At 40.0% G+C, this 22,295-nt stretch overlaps 2 protein-coding genes across 2 annotated transcripts in view; one reads left to right on the top strand and one right to left on the bottom strand.

The window, feature by feature from the left end:
- Positions 1 to 9,918, top strand: part of lhfpl7 (LHFPL tetraspan subfamily member 7) — a 159,608-nt gene extending 149,690 nt beyond the window's left edge. The window contains exon 3 of the mRNA XM_033611354.2: positions 9,355 to 9,918. Coding sequence (XP_033467245.1) covers positions 9,355 to 9,581 — 227 coding nt within the window. The 3' untranslated portion in view covers positions 9,582 to 9,918. The remainder of the gene's footprint in view (positions 1 to 9,354) is intronic.
- A 3,234-nt stretch (positions 9,919 to 13,152) lies between these two features.
- spata22 (spermatogenesis associated 22) lies at positions 13,153 to 18,031 on the bottom strand. The gene is made up of 7 exons (XM_033634616.2): positions 17,992 to 18,031; positions 16,747 to 16,884; positions 16,237 to 16,426; positions 14,915 to 15,260; positions 14,683 to 14,803; positions 14,499 to 14,596; positions 13,153 to 13,471 (listed from the first exon to the last, which is right to left on the bottom strand). Exons 1-7 carry the CDS (start codon positions 18,029 to 18,031, stop codon positions 13,280 to 13,282), a joined length of 1,125 nt encoding a protein of 374 aa, XP_033490507.1. The 3' UTR covers positions 13,153 to 13,279.
- Between the last annotated feature and the right edge of the window lie 4,264 nt (positions 18,032 to 22,295).

Here is a 22,295-nt window from a genome sequence, read left to right as displayed (position 1 = left end):
CATTTCTCAGCTCTCTCCAGCATATGTTACCTGTCACTGTGTTTCATCAACGACAAACATGGCCGGCAACACAGACAAATGAGCGTCGTGTTGGCAAATCAAGATTTATTAGATGCATTTTGTTGTTGTTTTGCATTCGCCTCCAACTTTACCTGTAAGAAAGCAGCCATTATCCTTGGCAGAGGAGAGAAATGTGTTTTTTTCACCAACCTGGATTGTGTGTTGATATCTTTGCTATGCAAGGTAATGTGACATCAAACAAGTTTGTGGTAATGTAAGGCCACAGTGTAATGTGTGGGCTCTTTCATGTGTCTTTGAAGTGAATAGTAGATAATGTCCCTGTTTGGACAGCAGCCAGATGAGAAGTTTCTTTCAAGAGTGAGAATAAGCAGCGGGAGGTGGTGACTCGGAGGACATAACACCCAAAGGTCCACTGTTGTTCTGTGCTGCTACTTTTAATGTCTTTGTATTTACACGTCTGACTGCTCTTGTCCCAGAAGAGCTGGTGGTCTCCACTCAACTGTCTGTCTGGCTTGTAGGGTCGGAGAAGATAAACAGCGCATTAGTCCATTCTAATATATTCTAGTTCTGTTTCTGGCTGCAAGGCTTGAATTGTATAACCTGTCCTGTCTTATTTTTCAGTGTAAGTCCTTCACTTCTGGACTTCTCATTATAAAACACTTTAAAGTGCCTGTCCTCTATAGAAGAGTGCACAAAGACATTTGGTTAGTAGACTGTTAGTGAACTAAGCTACTGTTCAGTTGTAAATCTCCCCTCTGATCCTGAGAAAGGTTTAACAATACTATATTGTTAAGACAGTGAGTCACTCCTCTTCAGTACACTAGGCTTTACTGTGTGGTAGTCGTCTCAACAGGCGTCTCTCTGTCTGGGCTGGGGTGACAATAATCAGTGCACGTAAAATATTTAATGCAGGTGATTGCCAGGGGGAGCAAACAGACGGATGACATCATGAAAAAACAGAAATTAAAGAGTGCTGCATCTACAGTAAGGGAGCCACCTATTTCCTATTGAGTTTAAAGGAATATGTCATCCCCCACATGACCATTTGTATATCAATTACTGACCCTATTCAATTGAATTTGTGAAAGAAACTGGAATAAACTGTTTTTCTCGCATGCCTCAGGTAAACAGAAAAACTGGGAAAATTCATAATTAATTGAAGTCGTAGGGGTCCGGGTTTATCAAAAACTCAAACCACTCATGCAGAATAATCCAAGCCTGATTTATCCAGTCTTATGCTCAGTACTATACTACTAATAATTACCCCAAACAGGCAACCCTTTTCAACGGGAAACTTAACTACAAGTGAAATGTATTTATGCTCAATTCAAAGCCAGACTCCATTGACAAAAACAGTAATTTTATGTCGCTGAACACAGGAGCTGCTAGCAGTAGCAGAGAAAAGCAGTGAAAATCTACACTCAAAGTCTGTAATAATTTCACTTCCAATCATCGGCTAACTCACTACATTTTCACCTGCAGTATGTGCAACTAATTTTAAGTTTCTAAAAGCAGAGACCTCAGTGTTTTTTGGGAGGCACAGGAAGCGTTTCATCATGTAGCTGTTGTATAAAAGGTGTGGCCAGATGTGGTTATGGATTGTCACTGAAAGCTGCCTCTTGTTTTGAATGTTGCTCTATCATCATTTACTCGTGGTCAACAGACTTCTGCCAGGCTGCTGGCAACTTGGCATCCACAGTAAAGGTGCTACTCTGGTGTTCTTTGCTCCCTACACGTAATCCCCACATTTAGAGCAGACTAGTTGTAACGAAGCAAAAAGTAGCAAATCTCTGCTGGTCTACCACTGCTTCTATCAGTTAGTTAGTTTGTATTGTTGTCTGACTTTGGTGAATCTGAACTAACCCTTTAAAACACCAAATTCGCGTCACAACACAAACAAACAAAGTCAGTGGTAGACCAGCAGCTCCCATGTTCAGCGAGGTAAAATTACTGTTTTTGTCAGTGGAGCCTGGCTTTGAAGAGAGCATGGATAGATGTTACTTTCTGTTCAGTTCCCCGTCAGAAAGGGCCGTAATGAGCATACGACTGGATGAATGAGACTTGTGTGAGACTTTGTAAACAGATGTTTTGATGGAGTTTTGCTGTTGTTAAACGTGGACCCCATTTACTTCAATTCATCAGGCATTTTTTCTCCGATTTTGGATTCTTTGTTGACCCTGAAGGCGTGTGAGAAAACGCTTTCTTCATGAATTCAGCGTAACGCAGGGTGGGTAACTGATATACAAATTTTCATTTTGGGGCTGAAGTATTCCTTTAATTCTTCACTAACAGAGTTATGACAGTCAGAACACAGTGGAAATAGAGTTTGATCCAGAGCAGAGGTTTTGGCTTCGTAATGAAAGGAGCCTTGGAGCGCAAAGAATTGAATTTCTTTTTCAGTAATATCTTATAAGAAACTGAAGAATTATACATTAGATACAAGGTGTATGGATGTCTGGGACTGCAGTATATTGGATTTCTGACATTTTCTGACAAGAGTAGATACCAGATTGCTACAATTGAACTCACATTCACATTGAAATATGACATGTTTCTAGGTTTGTGTAATAATCTAATCCAGTGAGTTCTGTGTAAGAGGCCTCTGATGAAATTGATTCAGTGTCACGCTTGGATGCCAGGTTATCACACACCTTTCTAACCCCACAAACCCATTCTCCTTCTTTTTCTCACTCTCACCGCTGTGAACCCGTTTCACTGTCTCTGGAAGCAGCTCTCTGTTTCTCGGTTGCACCACTTAGAGACAGAAACTCAAGGTTAATTTAGCTCATTTAGTTTGTTAAAGCTGAGTCTTTGTATGGTAGCACAATGTTTTCTTCCCCTCTGTTTTATTTAATTTTTGAGTCTCTCCGCTGCTGCCCTTGCTGTGAACATGCACACAAAAAACCTTTACACAAAAACAGAGAGGCAGGCACAGAAAGGTATGTCTCGCTATTCATTAACGTACACAAAGGCCTCCGCAGCCTTGCAGTTACCTACGAAAACAGACTGAAGCTGCTGAACAATGAAATGTAGTTCTCTTGGATGCTTCAGGCTGTTTTGACTTTCCAAATCCATATTTTATTCCCTCAGTCTGAAGCCTGTGCACACTTCAAAGCTGCTGAAGTGTGCATTCAAACAAACAAGTAAGCCAAGGACATTTTTTCAAGATGAACAGACTATAACTCTCCTGAATGACAACATTGTAAATGAAAATGTAATTTAAGAAACTCAAAATAATGTAAAACTATTGGACAGAACTGCCACTTCTGCTTATGAGCACAAACCTAAATTCTTTTTAGGTTGAAATATTATTTCAGACAGATTAAAAAAAACAATAATCGGGAGTGAATTTAAACCCAACCCCCCGTCTTTGGCACAGTGTGTAAAGTTTGCAATGAAACTGGGACACATTAGAGCCCAGCTAACTTGAGGTCTCTCCATTATTCACTGTCTCATCATCTCTGAGCCATTATGATAGCCTCGTGTACCCAGCGGCGCTCATCTGATCTGGGCTGACATACTCATCTTAACATTTATTCCTCTCAGTGGGGAAGGGACTGGACTTTCCTTCCTGTCTTGCGTTCTTACAAATGCGGACCGTTAATTGGGGGTTGGAAGGTTTGTAAACTGTCGGCTACTTGGGTCTATTAGGGGGTAATTGATGGAAGTACTTGTAGCTTTTTACTGCCTGGTGGCTGCAGCTCTTTAAAACCTCTGTAAGTGACTGCAGAAAAGGTATTAGGCAGTTCAATCTTATATTTCCTTTTGTAAAAAGCAACACTTTCCCACACAATATTAAGACATATAGTGGAAATAGACAAGTTTTTTGCTTTAACTTATCATTATAAAGTCAATGTAGATTGCAGTATGTCATGACACCATCAACATTTAGATTGGCTCTCTACTGGCTTCGCTTTTACTTTTCACCGAGTACAATCTCCAGGGAAAATGAAGGCTCCATTTATGACACAAAGGACGTGCACAACCAAAACAGGAAGAGAATAGCACTTTTGTATTCCCTGGTAGCTATCGGTAGCTACACCCAATTACTAAAGAATATCTTGTTCTTTGCTGTTACTATCCCCAGTAGCAGAAATGGCAAAGTTGGAACCAAAGTAACTCACTGCAGTCTGTCCTGTGCTGTTGGTAGTTGCTAGGCGCCAAGGAAAAAGGGAAGCGACGGCAGCGTAAACAAACCAACAAACCATTTGAACTGGGGGTGAAAAGTTATAAAGTTGTTTCCACCAGTTGCAGTTCTAGCCTAAATGGCGCCCTGGGTGACACACAGTACATTTCATATGTAGGATATATGTTGAAACTTAGTGTTTCAGTTTTCAATAATATGTCATGACAGTGCTATGGTTAATGTGTGGTTAGGTTTAACCACAAAAAACACTTGCTTAGTGCTAGGAAAAGACCATGTTTTGGCTTAGATTACACGGTTTGACCGCCACAAACATTGCTGGAAATGTTGCGACATGTCATTAAGAAGTATGGATGGAAATGTCCCGTGTAGTTTTCTTAAAAACAAAAAAAAGGCTTTGTTGTCCCAATGTGTCATTTAAAAATACCCAGCTTTGTTGCAACAAACACAGCTAGAAATGTCCAGAGGTGTTGTTAGAAATCACCTGTCTTTGTTGCAACAAACAGAACAGAAAATGCCCTGCCTTGTCATTAAAAATACCTGGTTTTGTTATAACAAACACAGCTAGAAATGTCCCGAAGTGTTGTTAAAAAATACCCAGTTTTGTTGCAACAAGCACAGCTAGGAATGTCCTGATGTTTCGCTAAGAAATACCCAGTTTTATTGCAACAAATACAACTGGAAATGTCCGGACAAGTTAAAAAAAATTTTTGTTGCAACACATACAGCTATAAATGTCCCATGTTGTTCTAAAAACAAACATGGCTGAAAAAGTCCTGATGTGTTGTTTAAAAAATACCCGGTTTTGTTACAACAAACACAGCTAGAATTGTCCTTACATGTTGTTAAAAATACCTGGTTTTGTTGCAACAAGCATGGCTGGAAATGTCCCAACGTCCACCCTCCCCTCCTCCTCCAGATGAGAAACTTCGCTCACATACAACACGTTACCTGAACTACATCACATTAGAAATGTTGATATGATTCTTAAGTAATATATCCGTGGTTTGCAGTAACACCAACATTTTATTTTGGCGACTGGGCTGGATGTCAACACAGAGGCATTTAGTTTGCCATGCTAAGTGGGAGTCCACATGCACACTGCTCTCCTGGCTGCACAAGTAATGAACACTTACAGGTTTCAGTCTCTCCGCATGGCATCTTGGTGTCATGTCATCCTCTTTCATCACACTAACCCATTTCTCACAGGATTAGATTAGCGGGCCATGTAAGACCCTGGTGAAATTAATTTCTATCCACCCTGCAGTGGAATCCAGTTTCACATTTTCTCTAACTTAATTGAAGGTTTGTGAAAAATATAACATAGACCTTGTTGTTTTCTGTGCATCCTGTACAGTATGTAATGCAGTCTGGCATTTCTCTCCTATAACATTATGGGAGGACAGTTTTTTATTCCACACATTCTTGTTCCTTGTCAAAACCTTGACTGCCACATGCTCATTTGGAGACTCAGGTGTGTTACGCTAGTAACAACGAATATAGCCTTGAGCCTTTAGCCTGCAGCGGAGATGAGCAACAGGCTATAGAGGTCTGGTTAACTCTTTCCTACTCTACTTCTTTCTAACTCCACACACCCAGATTTCTCCATTTTCAAACTTGTCTCCAGCCCCATCCGACGCTGACTCAAATGAGATCACTTGAGGCAGTTTATCAGACTACACACAGCTCCCTCTGGAGCCACGAAAGCCTTTAAACAACAGTGGTACACCCCTGTAAACAGACTTTGATGTGTAAAATCGAGTTCCCCTTTAAGACGTGTAAATTCACTTTTGTTTGGTTTCATCCCTCTCAGATCAGAAATTGATCCGTTTGGAGTTATCCTCTGATATGAGGTTGATTTTTACAGTTTTTCAACGGTTCTCTCCTCATTAAAGGCTCGCAGAGCTCCAGTCAGCCTGAGCTGCAGCTTATCTGATCCAGACACCCGACGTGCATACTCCTGGTCTGATTGATAAAACCCAGCCCTCACCCTGCTTCTACCTGACACTTGCTGCAGCCTGGATTTTGTTCCTGTATTGATTATTTGGAGGTTACACTGTGTTGTTCATCGTTTACCGATTCCAGTTTTGTGTGCAAGTTTCAGAGTAGCAGGGAAGTGGCCTTGGCTTGCGAGCGCACGCCTGTGCCTTTGTGTTTCCTCCACAAAAGCCAACGATAGTTTGATAAAGAAGGTCATTAAAGTGTCATTAGGCAGTGAGCTCTGAGGCGCCGTGGCCCTGCAGATAAAACATGGGGCCACTCTGAGAGCTGGGAGGGCTGGGCACAGGGTGAGAGGCTCAGTTAACTCCACACAGAGATTCTACGGCAGGCCAGACAAACCAGACTCAAGAGACACCTCTCCTTCATCCATTCAGACCTTTTCTTTGTGCCTCTCCTCTATCATCCCTTTTCTCCTCCTAACAGTCAATCCCAAAGCCCCCACTGTGCAACTAGAACATCAGTGAAAGCTTCCTACCTCCTCATTCCTCTTCTACCATCACAATCCCTCTCTGCCCACCAAAACCATCGATTTGATACTCATACAGCTAGTGCAGTGGAGCTCTCACATGAGCACTGTTTCCCACTGACCATGAAGCCGCTGCCCTTGAAAGTAGGAAAACAGACATCTCCTGAAATCAATAGAGCGTCATAAAAGATGTTTGTTGTGTGTTTTATTTAGAGAGCTGCTCACTATCACAAGTTCAAGCTTCTCCAGTAACCCCAGCTCTCCAGAGCTAAAACAACTATGACACCTGGCATTGTAATGGAAATACAGCCGGCACTCGGAATGACTAAGAGCAGCAATGATAGCCTGTAGCACAGTCAATAACTGCTTGGCAGCACAGGCTGGGAGACTTGACTCAATTTGTAAAAGTGAGCCACTCTCTGGTCGCATGAGGACAGTGTCTGAGAAAGCTGATTGCAGCACAAGTGCAGGAGGGGGGGGCGTCCTTTTACAGAGTTTTAAAATGAGGAGTGCAAACTTGGATCAATTTGAAGTTTCTGTCAATTACAGGTCATCAGCGCTTTTGTTGTTCAATACATTAAAAGCTCTGTTCGGCCACAGTTAGACGTATAAAACTATCTTCGTCATGATTTATTATTATATATGTAACACAAGGCAATAAATCATCACGTCTAGGAGCAAATGGAGGAACTTCAGCTGCACTGAAGTGTCTAAATTACACACTGAACTCGCAGTCAGACTGTGAGCCTTTTCTGCAAAACCTCTACTGCCACCAAGTGGCTGTCAGTTCATATGGCAGTGTACAAATCAAGAACATGTATGTTTTATTTGGGTGAACCAACCCTTTAAAATAGTTGTGTAGATTTTGTGCCATTCCCCTGAATCAGTGCCTCATCCATCCCCAGGACATAACATATATAAATATGCATAAAAATGTCTTTATAAAAACTTTGTACAGACTCATAAAGAAATAATCCCCTGTAATCATCACTTAGGCCTACTAGAGGTGTGTGGGTGTTTATTTATCTGCACTCTGTCTATGTTTTATTTATTTTTTCTTACTTTATGTGTTTGTGAAGTTTATGGGTGTTTCATTTTACTTGAAATGCACGCTGACTCTTTTTACCTTGATAACCCACCCCCCTAAAAATTAAGGAGATTACATAAATCACATGACCAACAGGAAGTTGCATCAGTTTAGTCTCCTGAAGGACAAATGTAAATTCTGAGAATGTTCATCTCAATGTACAGTCCTGTTACCTAAATTATTTCTGACACGTATCAGTAAACCACTTAAAGGTGCTAAGTGTTGTCATGCTATTAGAATCGACAAGGGCACAAGTTTCGTTGCTGGGGGCACATATGAAACAGGTGGCTTGGGGGTCTTCCCTTTAGGAAATTTTGAGTGTCCAACACTTCTGCCTTCGGTGAAATTTTCTGAACCTGTTTGTGCCTTTCTTGCGTCAATTTATTAAGGATATCATCAAAATAAAAGTCCTATGCTGCTTTCATGTTTTAATTAGGGGTGACACATGCATGTTCTTAATATTGGGGAGTTGTTTTCCCTGCGTCACCCCTCCCCAAAATCTGCACCTACATTGATGTGGCTACTTTTCATGTATTTTCTAATGCTAGGCTAGGCTTCTAATGCCTTGTAATGGTTTTCTTACCAGTGGATATCAAAACACCAAATAAGTATTCATTAAAGTGTCCAGGTTGAAAGTCAGCTATTCCCAAAATAAAAGTATTAAATAGGACAGGTATTTTATGTTAGAAATGCCTTCTAGTATTTGGTGCATCTCAGACCAAAAGACCATTACACTTTTTGAATAGTTAAACATGTGGTAACACTTTACTTGAAGGTATCTACATAAGGGTGACATGACACTGTCATAACTATGACATGACACTGTCATGAACTTGTCATAAACATTATGTACATGTCATAAACGTTTATGACTGCTGTCATTAAGTGTCATTCGTTTTTTTTTATGACAAGTTGACATTGTTTGGGTTGTCTTTGTCATGACAAATTTGTTTCATTAAATTTGTTTGGGATGTGCTTATAATGACAAGTTGACATTAACCAGGATGACATTACCAGAAGATGTCTTTGTATCAATCATTATGTCACCTTGTCATAAGCACAAAAAGAGCTGCATTTCTTGTTAATGTCAAGTTGTTATGACAATCTGGTTAATGTCAAGTTGTCATTATAAGGACATCCCAAACAAATTTAATGTCAACTTGTCATGACAAAGACAACTTCTGGTAATGTCACTTTGATTAATGTCAACTTGTCATAATCAAGACAACCCAAACAATGTCAACTTGTCATTACAAAAACCAAATGACACTTAATGACAGCAGTCATAAACGTTTATGACATGTGCGTAATGTTCATGACAGGTTCATGACAGTGTCATGTCATAGTTATGACAGTGTCATGTCACTCTTATGTAGATACCTTAAAGTAAAGTGTTACCAACATGTGTTATTAGATACAGAGCTGGAAAAAAATTGTGAAGTAACAACATGCAAATGGCACCAATTCTGCAAAATGTCCCCTAATAAAACAGTAATATTTTATCTATGAAAGACTAAACTTCAGAATTAACACATTTTTCAGCTGGTGTTTTGTGTTTAATGTTTCCTCCAACAGTCGACCTACATGAATATCCTGACTGCTGTCTAACCTACTCTGCCTCTTTCTTCTCTGCAGTGTTCATCATGGCTGCTGGACTGCTGGTCTACCCCTTCGGCCTGAACTCCTCGCTGGTCAGGTCCTTCTGCGGGGACTCTGACATCTACTACGCCGGCGAGTGCCAGATTGGCTGGGGTTACATGCTGGCTATTGTCGGAGTCATGCTCACCGTCTTCTTGCCCTTTTTTGCCAAATATGCGCCGAAGGAGCAGCTGTCCCCCACCCCTCTACCCACGCTGTTATAGTGCAGTGATACGATGTCTTGGGTTTTTTTTCTTCTCCCCTCCTGACCACTCTCTAACCTGGGCTTGATGTGATGGAGAGACACGTGCATCCCGTTTTTAAAGGTGATGCTGTTTGGGACTCAACAACAAACGCTGTCTTCCTGCATCTGTCGTGTAACTAACTCAGTTAATTTAGATGGAATGTTTTATGTTACAGTAATTTCTGCAGTTATTATGTTTTCTTCATGTCAGTTCTGGAGATGATGCAGTCAGAAGATGCAAGGACCTCGCCTCACATGATTTAAGAAAATGACCACAAACATAACAAGTACTTGCATAAAAAAAAAGAAAAAAAAAGTGTCTTTATCCCTTTCTTTCTTTCGTGGGTAACAAGTCGACGTGTGTAACATTCCAAAACAGACTGGCCGCGTAAAGAGAGTGGAAGCATGAGATTATGTGGCAGTTTGATTCGTCCAATCAAATTTTTGAGGAAGAGGTTTTGAAAAACTTTTGACTCAATGAGAGAGACACTTTGAACTGACAAAGACTGAGAATATTAATAGAAGGAGCTGCATCTACTGATGATGTACTGTGCTGAAGCGACTGTACATATGGTCTGGATTTAACAGAGCTGCAAAATACCACAGTAAAAAGAGAAATTTGATGCTTTGAAGGATTGTTGCTCTGCAAACTTTATCTGCCTTCCAGCCTTGTGACCAGGCAGTGAACCGGTGGGAGTCAGGAAGATGTTTGAGCTTTCAAAGACAGTGCATTTAGTGACAAAGAAAGGACTTAACACAGCTTCAGACCTGCCGAGAGGACAAACTGAAATCTCTTCTTGTAACAAGGAAGTGAATTGTACTAATACATAGTGGTTTCAGAGTAGAGTTGTCAAAAATGTTGGGATACTGCATCCTTTTGTTAACCTTTTCCCCCAGAATTGTTTGTGTAACGTAACCTGCTTGTTAAACATGGGCAAATGTTTTCTGTCTACAACACACACTACTAAACACTCTAATTCAGGAAAAAAAATGATTGCAAAAGGCAGGGAGATGTGGGAATTTTGTCAAAAAATGCATGATAAGATGGGCTTTGTTAATGGTAGAACAATTGATCTAGATTTTAAATGTGATCTGACCAACTTGTGCCTTTTAACATAACCAAGACAAGTGTTTAATATCAGGTTATCATCTTTTTTCTGCTGAAAAACTGTGGCTCCTGTTGTGTGATGTGTTTTTATTTCCCCTGTTATATTTCTTCCTCTCAGAAGTCTTTCTCCTGTACTTGATGCAGTATGATCTCATTAACTTGAGAAAATGTTCTGGAGGATTAAAAAAAAAGATGATGTCTTCTAATCCTTGGAGGTAACAGCAGAGACACGACGAGAGGGAAAAAAAGGAAAGCAGTGTACTTGTGTTCAATTATGCCCTGAGACATTTTTGCCAATTATCTAGAAGAGGTAAATCACTTGAATTGCCATATTAAAAGGTTGTGACATGCAGCTAACAGATTAATTCCTGGCATCCGTGTCTTGCGTGATTTAGAAATTGAATGGCAGAGGAGGGAGCTGTATAAATTGAACTTCGCCTTTGGTTATCTGTGCTGAGCTGAAACATTATTCACGTTATGTGTAAGACGTGGCTTAAAATAATTAGCTCCTCAAGTAAGCTAATGTGTTGCTGTGTTTGCGTCAATCCACTTCTCCTTTTTAAGCGCTGGCACCATTCCTGTCATGTTCCAAGGACAAAATGTCTCCACTTACTCTCCCTGTACACTGCCAATTTCATCAAGCTAGACTCCATTTTCTAGTGGGTGTTTATGTGCGTATTAGTGTTGAATAATGGGTTGGATTTTTTTTTTAAATATTTCCCAAATTTGGGTTCCCATAATGACATTTCCTGACGTTAAAGGGATAGCCTGGATTTTCTGAAGTGAGGTTGTATGAGGTTCTTATCCATAGTCAGTGTATGACATACAGTAGACATCGAACTGTCTGCCATGAACGTTTGACTGGTGCAAAAGAAAATGGGAATTGTTGTTAGTTGTTACGTACACGTAAGTTGGGCCGTATATGTCATACCCACTACTTTGAGAACTCAATTTTTACATATATTTTCCCGATCAAACAGAAAAATACAACCAAACACAGGCTATCAAAGTTTCTCTCTTTCACCCAAAAGGCCACCGAAAAAGTCATTATCAGTTAAAGTGCGTGCTTTATTTAGAATATTTTCAAAGCTTTACCATGTTGTCAGACAGCTGTTTAATATGGAGAACTTAAGTTGTTATATCACTCTCTTGAAAGCCACCAGACTCCTTTGACGAAAAAGTGATTTTACCTCACAGAACACTGGAGTTGCTGGTCTACTGCCTCCTTGAATCGGTTAGCTTGTGTTATTGTGACTTTGGTGCTTTAAAGGGTTAGTTTGGATTCGCCAAAGTCACACAGTAACGCAAAGAAACTAACCGATCAAAGCAGCAATAGAGCAGCAACTCCAGTGTTCTGCGAGGTAAAATTACTGTTTATTTGTCAGTGAAGTCTGGTGACGATGAAGAGGTCACAGTTAGCAGTTTCCCGTCAGAAAGTGCTGTCTGAAAGCAAAGCAGTGAAAATATTATAAATATAGTGTACACGCTGATATTGATTTTTTAAGGTAGCTAAAATAGGCATTGCTGCTGCCCTCGTCCACAGCAGTACATTGCTTAGCTTCCATGGTGGTAATAGGGGTGGGCGATATGGCCCTATATGCTTGCTGTTGCCAGGTAACAGTATGACGTCAACATGTCAACAAGTCAGAATATCGCGAGTATTACGATAAGAATTTTTCATGTTATTAAAAATGATCCCGGCTTTATCATGAAAGAGATGATATGGCACACCCCTAGGCGGTACTCCTGTCTGCTTCTCCAAAACTGGAGCGTGCAGAGCGCCATCTACTGAAGTTAATACACTGACTATGGATACGTACCTCATACAACCGCACTTCAAAAAATCTGAACTATCCCTTTAAAAGATTTACTGTGATTATGTTGCCATATTTGAAAGAAAGTCAGGAGAGAAAAATGTTGGTATTGTATTGGACCTCATACTGTGCTTGACTGTGGGAATGACTGGCGTGACTGCACTGGACTTATTCCCCTATTTGTCGAACCATTGTGTGTAAAGTCTCAGCACTGGTGAAAGTGTTTTGGTAGAGTAGAATTCTTGTTTTTTCCATTGTGATGTTTGTAAATAAACTAACTGTACTTGATATCACGTTATTATTAACTGCCCCGTTTTTCAAAGATATATTTTGAGATATTACCTCATCGTGTTTGCTTTACCTGAATTAACCTCGAAACAATGTTTGCTGTTCTGTGAATTTTCTTTGTAATAAAAAAATATTTCAGAACATACAAAAAAAGAGAGGCTGTACTTTCCCTCAAAGTTTTGGTTAAATGAAATGACTCTTTATATATGTGTTTCACAAATAAATACAAACACAGCTACACCAGAACATGCATGTGAATTTAACTGTTAAATTTCAGTGCTAGCGCACATAACAAACTAATGGCAACACTGCCAGTAGGTTATACCTTAAACATACTTATTAAAACTACTTGAACTTCTACCCATAACAAGAGTTATCTATCACTATATAGCACTAAGCTTGGTTTTCATGTACCCACATCAAATACTGGTATACTTTTTGTCTGATTCATCTGAAGGTACCTCATGGTCAGACTTCACTGAGTGATTTGACCAGCGCCCTCATTTCTGCATCGCAGGCTTTGACAGCCTCCTGTGCGTTCCTCAGCTCTGACGGCAGGCCGGGTCTGACAGATACACACATCAGGACATCTCTGCTGCGGTCATAGTTTCCCACACAGCGGTGAACTTGACCACGGATGAGACGGGGCAGCTCCTGCTCCTGTGAGACAAGAGGCAGAAATGAAGATTAAGTCCAGTCAGATTGTCAGGGTGTCAGGGGCAGGTTATGTTTCCTGGTCCCAGAAAACTTTACAGGTACAATATGAAACTTTTCTGCATTAAACGTCTAAAAACAACAAAACCTATGTTTTATAGTTTAGTAAGCTGTGTACTTAATGTTATCCCAAACATTTCCAACAACATTCAAAACCAGAGAAATCTGTAATTTTAATCAAGGGCATGGTCCGTGTCATTTGGTCGCCCTTGGTCCCTTTTGTGCATGCGTCAAGGTTGTTGTCTGCCAGAAGCTGTCATGAATTGATTATTTATCCAGTTTGAAGCCACATGTTTAGGATAAACATTTTAGATCTAGGTCATTTTAACTGTATGTTTTAACCAAATGGATGATTTTAGTTATCAGACATCTGGATCTGGAGTTATTAGAGAAACAAGCTGAACGAACTTTAGTGGCAACTGGGCTCCAGCCCCTGCTGTGCCAAACAGCATCGGAGGAACACTGTTTTTTAACATGAAACTGCTTTATTCAGTGTTTTTACCAGTTTAAATCCCTGGATCTGTTTGTTTGGGGGAGGGAGAGACCTCTGTGGATAATTCAGTTCCCAGTAAAAACCTCCTGAACGTCTGGATCGTAAATGTTCAGAGAAAAAAGGTGAGCACACATTGGCTGGAGCTGGGCGAGCAGCCTCTCTGCGATAAGCCTGACAGCAATGGAGTAACACTGATTTTTTAAAATGTGAAACTGTTTATTCAGTGTTTGTACCAGTTTAAATCAACTGATCTGTTTGTTTTGGAGATGAAGAGACCTCTGCAGATACTTGAGCTTCCGGTAAAAACCTCCTGAACAATGAACACTGAAGGAAATCTAACCAGGAGAAACTGACTGCAATGACAGCATTGTTCCATCTTTTGTTACTGGTTTGATTGAGAGACCCCTGGCGGCAGAAAATTACATTTTGTATGTTTGAAGGGGTTGTTGAAGTAGCCTAGTTACTTATTTTGCAACTCACATTTTCATAGAAGACGCACTGAACAACCTCTCTACCGTCTCTCATGAGGAAGTTCTTGGCTCCGTGACAACCCAGAGTGACTGCAGAGTCGAGAGTAGCTGAGGGAAGAGCACAGCCTGTCACTTTGATGGTGTTTAAAAATACAGTGACCATCAGAGACAACAGCAAGTTCCAATCCACTGACCAAATATCTCAAATAAGTACGGGACTTTGTCCTTAAACTGACTCCAGTGTCTCATGCCATCAATAACTGCGGTCAGGATCCTTAGTGAGTTTTCCATGGCTGGCTTTTCTGGAAGTGTGCCCTGCTAAGCACAAATACAAATAATGCAGTGATCACAACTATACCATGAAACATTAATGGCACATTTTGAAATCTTTGTACATTATTAGATATTTTCCACTTATTTTTCTACCTGAGTTTGTCGCACAGTCTGACATTTATTTGTGCTTCTGTTTCCTTGAAACGGGGATCTCTGTGGCCCAAAGCTGTTAGTAAAGTTCCAGGAGTTGCTTTGTGGCTGTGCTGCACAAGCAGAGGGCCTGCTGGGTGGTGGGACAGGAGCGGGCGCAGGTCTCTGTGTGGGATTGGGGGGCCTGTAAGATGACTGCTGTCCCATCTGAGAGAACCCAGTATGTGGTGTTGCCTTGTTTTGTGCACTCTCCCTGATGTGTGGGGCTTGATAGTTGCTCTGTCTGGAGTTAACACCGGGGCTGAAATCCTGTTGTCTCACTGAGCTGCTGGGCTGTCCCATCTTAGAGCTGAAAATAAATATATATATATTTTCACATGCTGTGATCTAAAATTAAAATACCTGTCACATGTCACACCGACTTTTTAAACCTTTGATATTTAAACATTTTATTATCTTTGGTCTATGTTTTTATGCGTTGTCTGTGCTAGCCAGGTGCTCTCTCTTTGGTCATGAGCAAATTATGTTACAGTAAAATCATGGCTCAAACTGACAACTTGTTTGCTCGCTGCTGCAGCAAGACACAAAACTGTGGTGTCCATATTTCTGTAATCTTTTCCAACTGTGTCTGGATGGTAAACTTTCATTATGTTACAGTTCATTATTTGAGTACATAAACATGCAAAAACAAAACACACACACACACACACACACACACACACACACACACACACAAAAGGCTTGTGGGTGATTTGTGATTTTTCAGCATTTTTTGTTGTTAAAGGTATACTATGTATGTGTCAGCTTTTCTCTTTGATTTGTTTTGCCTGAACCTTGTTTCTCTGTGCCTCAGATCCACACTCACTGGTCACCGTTTGCCAGCCACTCCAGTCTGCCAACTTGTTTCCGGCCCAGCTCAGCCTACCTGTCCTGTTTCTCCCGAGTGCCCTGGATCAACCTAAGACACCCCTTCTTGCTTTATTGAAAATAAATCCACTTTAAACTGAACAGCTGTCTGAGTAACACTTTTGGGTCCAGTTCTCTCTATACCACACGATAATACATGCCAAAGTAATCCCCCTCAATTATAATTTAATTTTAGCTGTTAGGAACATTCCTGGGCACAGCATGCAGGTGAAGTTAGGACTTTGTAAAAAGGTAGTGTCCAGGTGCCAGACCGTACGGGGTTGGCTTTCACTTTCGCTGGTGATACTGTTCACAGACGGTAACCGACAATTCCTGCTCAGTATACTTTTAATGTACTGTCAGAAATGGGTCACACCACTGACCGTCATACTCATGGTCACAAAGTCAATGAAACGTACCTTGTGCCTCCAGCTTTGTACGGATGTGGTACAGGTGTATAGGTTCTCATTGCAGGGGCAGGCCCAGGAGCAGGCCTGTTGCTGCCATACTGCTGGGGTGGAGTAGATTGAGGGATACCCTGCCTGTTCCACTGGTGGCTTTGTGGAGCACCAGAAACGGGACCAGAGGCCTGGTAACACCCATAGGTACCTGAAGAAAGGAAGGAAAATCTTATGGTGGCCTCCACTGTCTGTAGCTTTGTTTCTTAATCAATGGGACGACATTTTATAATGTTGTTCTGTTTTATGTTAAAAGGTGTCAGTTGTGTGATTTAGCAGGAGATGGTTATTTTGAGCATTTTAAAAAATGTAGTTAGATGCCCTGTAAGAGTGAAAGTGCTGAGGGTCAGATAGAAGAATTAAGATCACTGTCTACTTAAAGTGCCTTTATATTTTGCTTAGGGTGTGCTGCCACCTAGTGACTACAATGCACTACACTAGAAGCTTCAGGAGCCTAACTGGCTGCTTCACCTGATGTGCTGAGAGATGCAGCTGAGCTGGTGCTTGCCGTGTATTCACTGTGGGAGAAGAATTCATTCTCAGAGGGAGCAGATGTCAAAGGAATTCTGTTTCTTTTCTTCTGGTTAAAGAGCGGCACAGACAGGCAGCCTGATGGGAGACAGCAGAGGAAATATATCTGAAAATATTCAAATGCTCAGTCGATTAGCCCTACAAAAAAATTCTCTTTAACAATACTACAAATTTACCAACCAGAGGTGGTAGAAGTACTCAGATACTTTACTTTAGGTAAGTAAAAGTAGTAATACCACACTGTTAAATACTTTGGTACTAGAAAGTATATAGTATAGTATAGTATAAAAGTAGTAGTGTCAAAATAGACTTAAAGTATCATAAGTAAAAGTATTCATTATGCAGAATAAGCCCACTACAGCATAAAATATATTATATAATTCATAAGTGCCGATGTGTTCATCACTTTAATGTTGCAGCTTGTGAGGGTGGAGCTCATTTTAATTACTTTATTTAGTGCCAGGTAGCTTCACCTACAATAGTCCATCATGTTTATTGTAGGTGATAATATTTTGTATAAATAATAGTAATCTGCAACGTAACTAAAGTTATCAAATAAATGTAGTGGAGTCAAAAAGATGTACTGTGGTGTTCATATAAATTGGCACAAAATGGAAATGCTCAACTAAAGCACAGGTACCTCAAAATTGAACTTCAGTAAAATACATGGGTAAATGTACTTAGTTACTCTCCAGCACTGTTACCGACATAATACTATAAGTAGCTACTATAGATTCTTTCTTTGGGTATGGTACCGCACCACAAAAAGCAAACTGGAACCACTATTTTAGGATATTTAAATAATATTATATGGCAACTAAAAATGTATTTAAGAAGTCCTTCATCCCAAGTGCCATCAATATCCTTAAATCAACAAAGTGACTGGTAAGTTTTAAAGCTGATTTAATGTGTTAAGTGTTTTGTAATGACCTTGTATGTTTATTTTACTGACTGTCTGCTTTTTACTTTGTTGTCGCTTGTGTCTGGTGAGTCGAGGACAATTTTCCATCCCTGGTGTACATTAAAGATATATCCTATTCTAAAAATACGCTGTAGAGCAAGCAGAGCCCCCTTTTATTTTATTTTTTTAATCTAAATCACAATACACTGATCACTGAACCTGGCAAACTATTAATATGAGTTGAATAAATATACAGGTATGAGTATCATGAAGTGAAAACAAACCTGCTGTTGGCCTGGCTGGCTGGGTTTCCTGTCTCCTCATTACGATCAGCTCATCCAAGTAATGTTAGCGGGTGGTATTAGCTAACTTACAGAAAGACATAAACCAAATGAAATGACAAAAAAGGAAAAGACCTTAACAGTGATGTCCTGGTAAGTGCTGGTCAACTAAATGGTTCTAAAATATGGGGGAAAGTGGTGGGTTAAACCAGCTTATGTTTTGGTGTTTTGCTAGTTTAGCAACAACTGTAACATTAAGCTAAAGTAGTTGGCTAACGTTAGCTAAAAAGCTAGTGTTACATTTTAGACAGCTTATCAAGCTAGCTACAGGCTACCTAGCAATCATTACAGCTATAATGTACAGCTAAAAGTTGTAACTATTTTTTCATTTACTAGTCCAGCATATTTTATAATTTTATAAATTAATTTATAACTTACTCTGAGTTTTTTGTTGTTGTTGGGGGAAAACGAAACGTCCTTTAGCTAACGGTTCAGCACCTTGGAAAGCGACACGCGCCAAAAGTTACTGGTGACCTATGTTGCCTTCATGTTCCCCACAGCAAGCTCGGAGATCATAACGAGAGTCGGATTGCATTCAAATACTTTTGGTCGAAATATGTTTTTTTGGTAAATGACAGCCTTTGTCTGTGGTGCCTTTTTAGAGTGATGGAAAAATATTTTAGGCACATGTTACTGATGCCTCATATTAAGCATATTCATTGTGTGCATCACCTCCATCATTTGATGACATAACTTCAATGTTAGTTTTCACACCCTCCCAACCTTTATACCACTCTGTTTGGGATGACTGAGAAAGACCAAAAATCAGGTTAGCAATTATCATATGCATATAATGTAATCACTGGGTCCTCAATAGGGGGTCCGAGACCCCAAGGAGGTCTCAATTTATTGCTTGATCATTTTCCCCCCCTTTTCAATAATTAATATAAACTAAGCACAAAAAGTAAGAAGATTTGTGTTTGGTAGATTATTTCTTTGTTGTAACATTGCTTCTTGGCAATATATCTTATACTGTTGGAAAGCCTGTTTATTTCCCTTTTAAATGGTGCCACATTTGTAAGGAACATGCATTTGTGGGATGAGCAGCAGAGCTGAGTGAGTGGGTTACGCCCATGAAAAATTAGCCAGATCTTCTCTGCCAATACCAAACAGTTTTTTTGTGCTTGTATTTGTGGAAGGTGTTTCTTCATATTTACAGATTACACATTAACACACCGATTGTTGATCTGTTCACACAAATAATATTGAGACAAATCTATTTCCATAGAGGTCAAGACTGCAGCCCAAGGTTGGTATGGCTTTCTGCCTGATAACCGTCATCTGCCAGGTTTAATATGCAATGCAGTTTTATACTATATATTTAGTAGGGGGTCCCTGCTCCGTCTCTGTTTCAGCTAAGGGGTCTTTGGCCTGAAAAACGTTGAGGTCCCCTGACGTAAGCAGGAAGTATTTGGCCAGCACTCAAAGTTATAAACATCCTAATAATGAAAAACCATATTCTTTAGTAAATAAGAATAGTTTTATTGATATAGGACCTTAATCTTGCGCCTTTCATTACAGTGAGGTTAGACTTTAACTGAGCAGTTGACTGGCCAGGTCTCAGATCAACGTTATTTAACTTAACTGGTCACTCTTTAGACTGTTATGTGTAACTAGTGATTAACCATTCCTCCTCTTGCTCGCAAGGAGCAAAAAATAACTAACCACACACAGCCAACTAGTTGTTTTACCGGAACTGTCAATAACAAGGTTAAATTATTCAGCGTGTCTTTGAAGAATGTTCGTGAAAATCTAAGGAAAATACGGTGATTTGTCCGAGGACGCTAAGTTTCACTTTGCACATAGAAAATTTTTATCAAGATCACAATACTTGAAGCCTTACCATCCATATATGATAATGAAAGAGGCATATGAAATACCTTATATAACCAAGTGAAGTAGGCAGAATGAGATAGATAGAGAGCAGACAGAGATGTAAATATCATGAGCGCAGACAAAGCAGTTACACTGGGGCCCATGGGACGAGGGTGCCCATACAGAGAGCAGCCCCTCCAACAGCATGTTGGCCAGAGAACAGGCGCTTGTAACTCATTCTGAAATACACCCATGTTCAAAGAAGAACTCAGGTTAGATTTAGAAAGGAGGGGTCAGTAGCAGTCTATTCCACAATGAAATTATGTATTTGCTTTACATAAACTATAAAACCAAATCAACTACAAAAAATATTTAATTGTATGAGTACTTTCTTATTTTTTTTATTTATTTATTTATTTTTTTCATTTACAGATTTGCACTGATGGTTGCTGGGTAATATACTGTATATGTTGATGTTGTCCAGTGTCAAGTCGTAGCTAGTTTAGATGCAGAATCTTGCACTAGGGCCCATCATAACAACGTGCACTGGGGCCCATCCTAACTACCATACACTACTGGCAGACAGTAGGGCATCTGAGACTTCCAATTTCAGCTCTTGACACAAGTGTCAGCCTTTCTTTCTCATCCCTTATAGGATCCCTCTCGCCACAGGAAAACACAATCTGCACCTAGATCCTTATCACACAACTGGAACCCTGTAAAGGAGACATTCACATGTTCTTCTCATTTGTTACAGTCGTGGTATGGCTGCAATGCTCTGCTCACACTTAGCCCTCACTTGACTTCTCATGGTGTTTCAGGAGATGAATGAAAGTAAACAGAGAGAGATGGAGACATCTTGTTGGAGAGTCAATAAGGAGAGACAAGGGCAAAGGCAACACACCTACCAGCTCTGCCCTTCGTTTTGCACAGAGCCCAAGGCTAAATCTCAGCCTCAGCACGTCTGTGTGACATCCTCTCTGAGAGTCCGTAGACCAGTCTTTGATCCTAACACACATGGAGTCTCTGTCTTGCGTTTCCTCTGTCGGCGAATCCATGGCAACAGCAGTATGAACGGTCTATTCAGGGTGGTCTCCACTAAACCGTTTGCCTCTGAGAAGCTATGCTTCAGCAAACATTTTGTATAAGTGATTAGACTTTATTCCAGGTGAGAAACAAAACAGCTGCTACCTGAATCCTCTGAATCTCTTTCATTTCTGCTCTGGAGTCCAAAACAAATTATTCAGTTACTGAGTCATGATTGCTGCAACACCACTTATGTTCTGATGTAATAAAAATATGACATCTTTACGGGTTTTGTTTGTGCAGTGTCTTTTAAAAGTAGACCATGCTATTACTGTACAAAGAAATTGTACAGATGTATAGCACACTGTGAGTCGGTGCTGGTGAAGTCAGAGTAACAGAAACCTACATTTGGTCCCCTGAACCGCAAATCCTACGACCTTCAGTAAATGAAACCCATTTATTAATTTTCCAGTACTGTATATGTCCATGGCAGCACGGTGGTGCAGTGGTTAGCATTGATCCCTCACAGCCCAAGCTTTCCCGGTTCAAACCTGGATATTTATTTTATTTTAGGGCTATACCCAAAAGACATTAAGTATGCTAAAACAAATAATGATAGCTTTGTCTTCTGCACTCCAAAAAAACAGATTGCAATGTTTTGGAAGAAGACTAACAGACAAATTGGATTAGACAAATGCAAATAACTTTTTTTTTTTTAAGAAAAAGTAATGCACGTATGAAAAGGGAAACAGGAGGTGCATTACGAATTGCATACTTTTTCCTTTTACTTTTAGTAGGTACTGCAGTTACCCTTACCCAATCAGGACGTACTACTTCCTCATAACAATACGTCCTGAACTTTGACCCACTTACTGATATATCTGTTACCATGGAGATAAAACAAAATGCTGTTCATCGAGCGCGCCATAAGTTATGACTGCATACACTGTAGATTCTAACATATTATATTCACAATAGCAAAATTTCAGAGGCTATACCTTTCTCTTTCATTGTTTTTTAATACTTATGGCCTTTGCTGTTGGTTATATTTGTTATTATTTTCTAAAATTAAACAATTAATATTCCTACCTGATATAGTAGAACATCCTGGTATTTCTGGCACACTGCATTTGACATAGCATGTATTGGGATATACTAAATCTTTTTCTGGCATACTATATAGTATGGTAGTATGGGTACTGGAACGCACAGAGGGTATGTTTGAAAGGCTTTAGGGACAATTTACTGTGTATGTGAAATGATGTTGAAGAGGAAGAATCAGTATTCCGTAATAGAATCCTTGCAGTATGGATAACTTGAGCTCAGTTTTTGTGAAGATAATGATGGAATTTAAATTCAAATAGACCTTTAGGACATATGTATGTACAAAATAAGGTTTTATGTCT

The sequence above is a fragment of the Epinephelus lanceolatus genome, chromosome 11, assembly GCF_041903045.1.
Source record: "Epinephelus lanceolatus isolate andai-2023 chromosome 11, ASM4190304v1, whole genome shotgun sequence".
Classification (NCBI taxonomy): domain Eukaryota; kingdom Metazoa; phylum Chordata; class Actinopteri; order Perciformes; family Serranidae; genus Epinephelus; species Epinephelus lanceolatus.
Note: the sequence above shows the minus strand (reverse complement) of the source record. Positions and strands in the feature narration are given on the sequence as shown.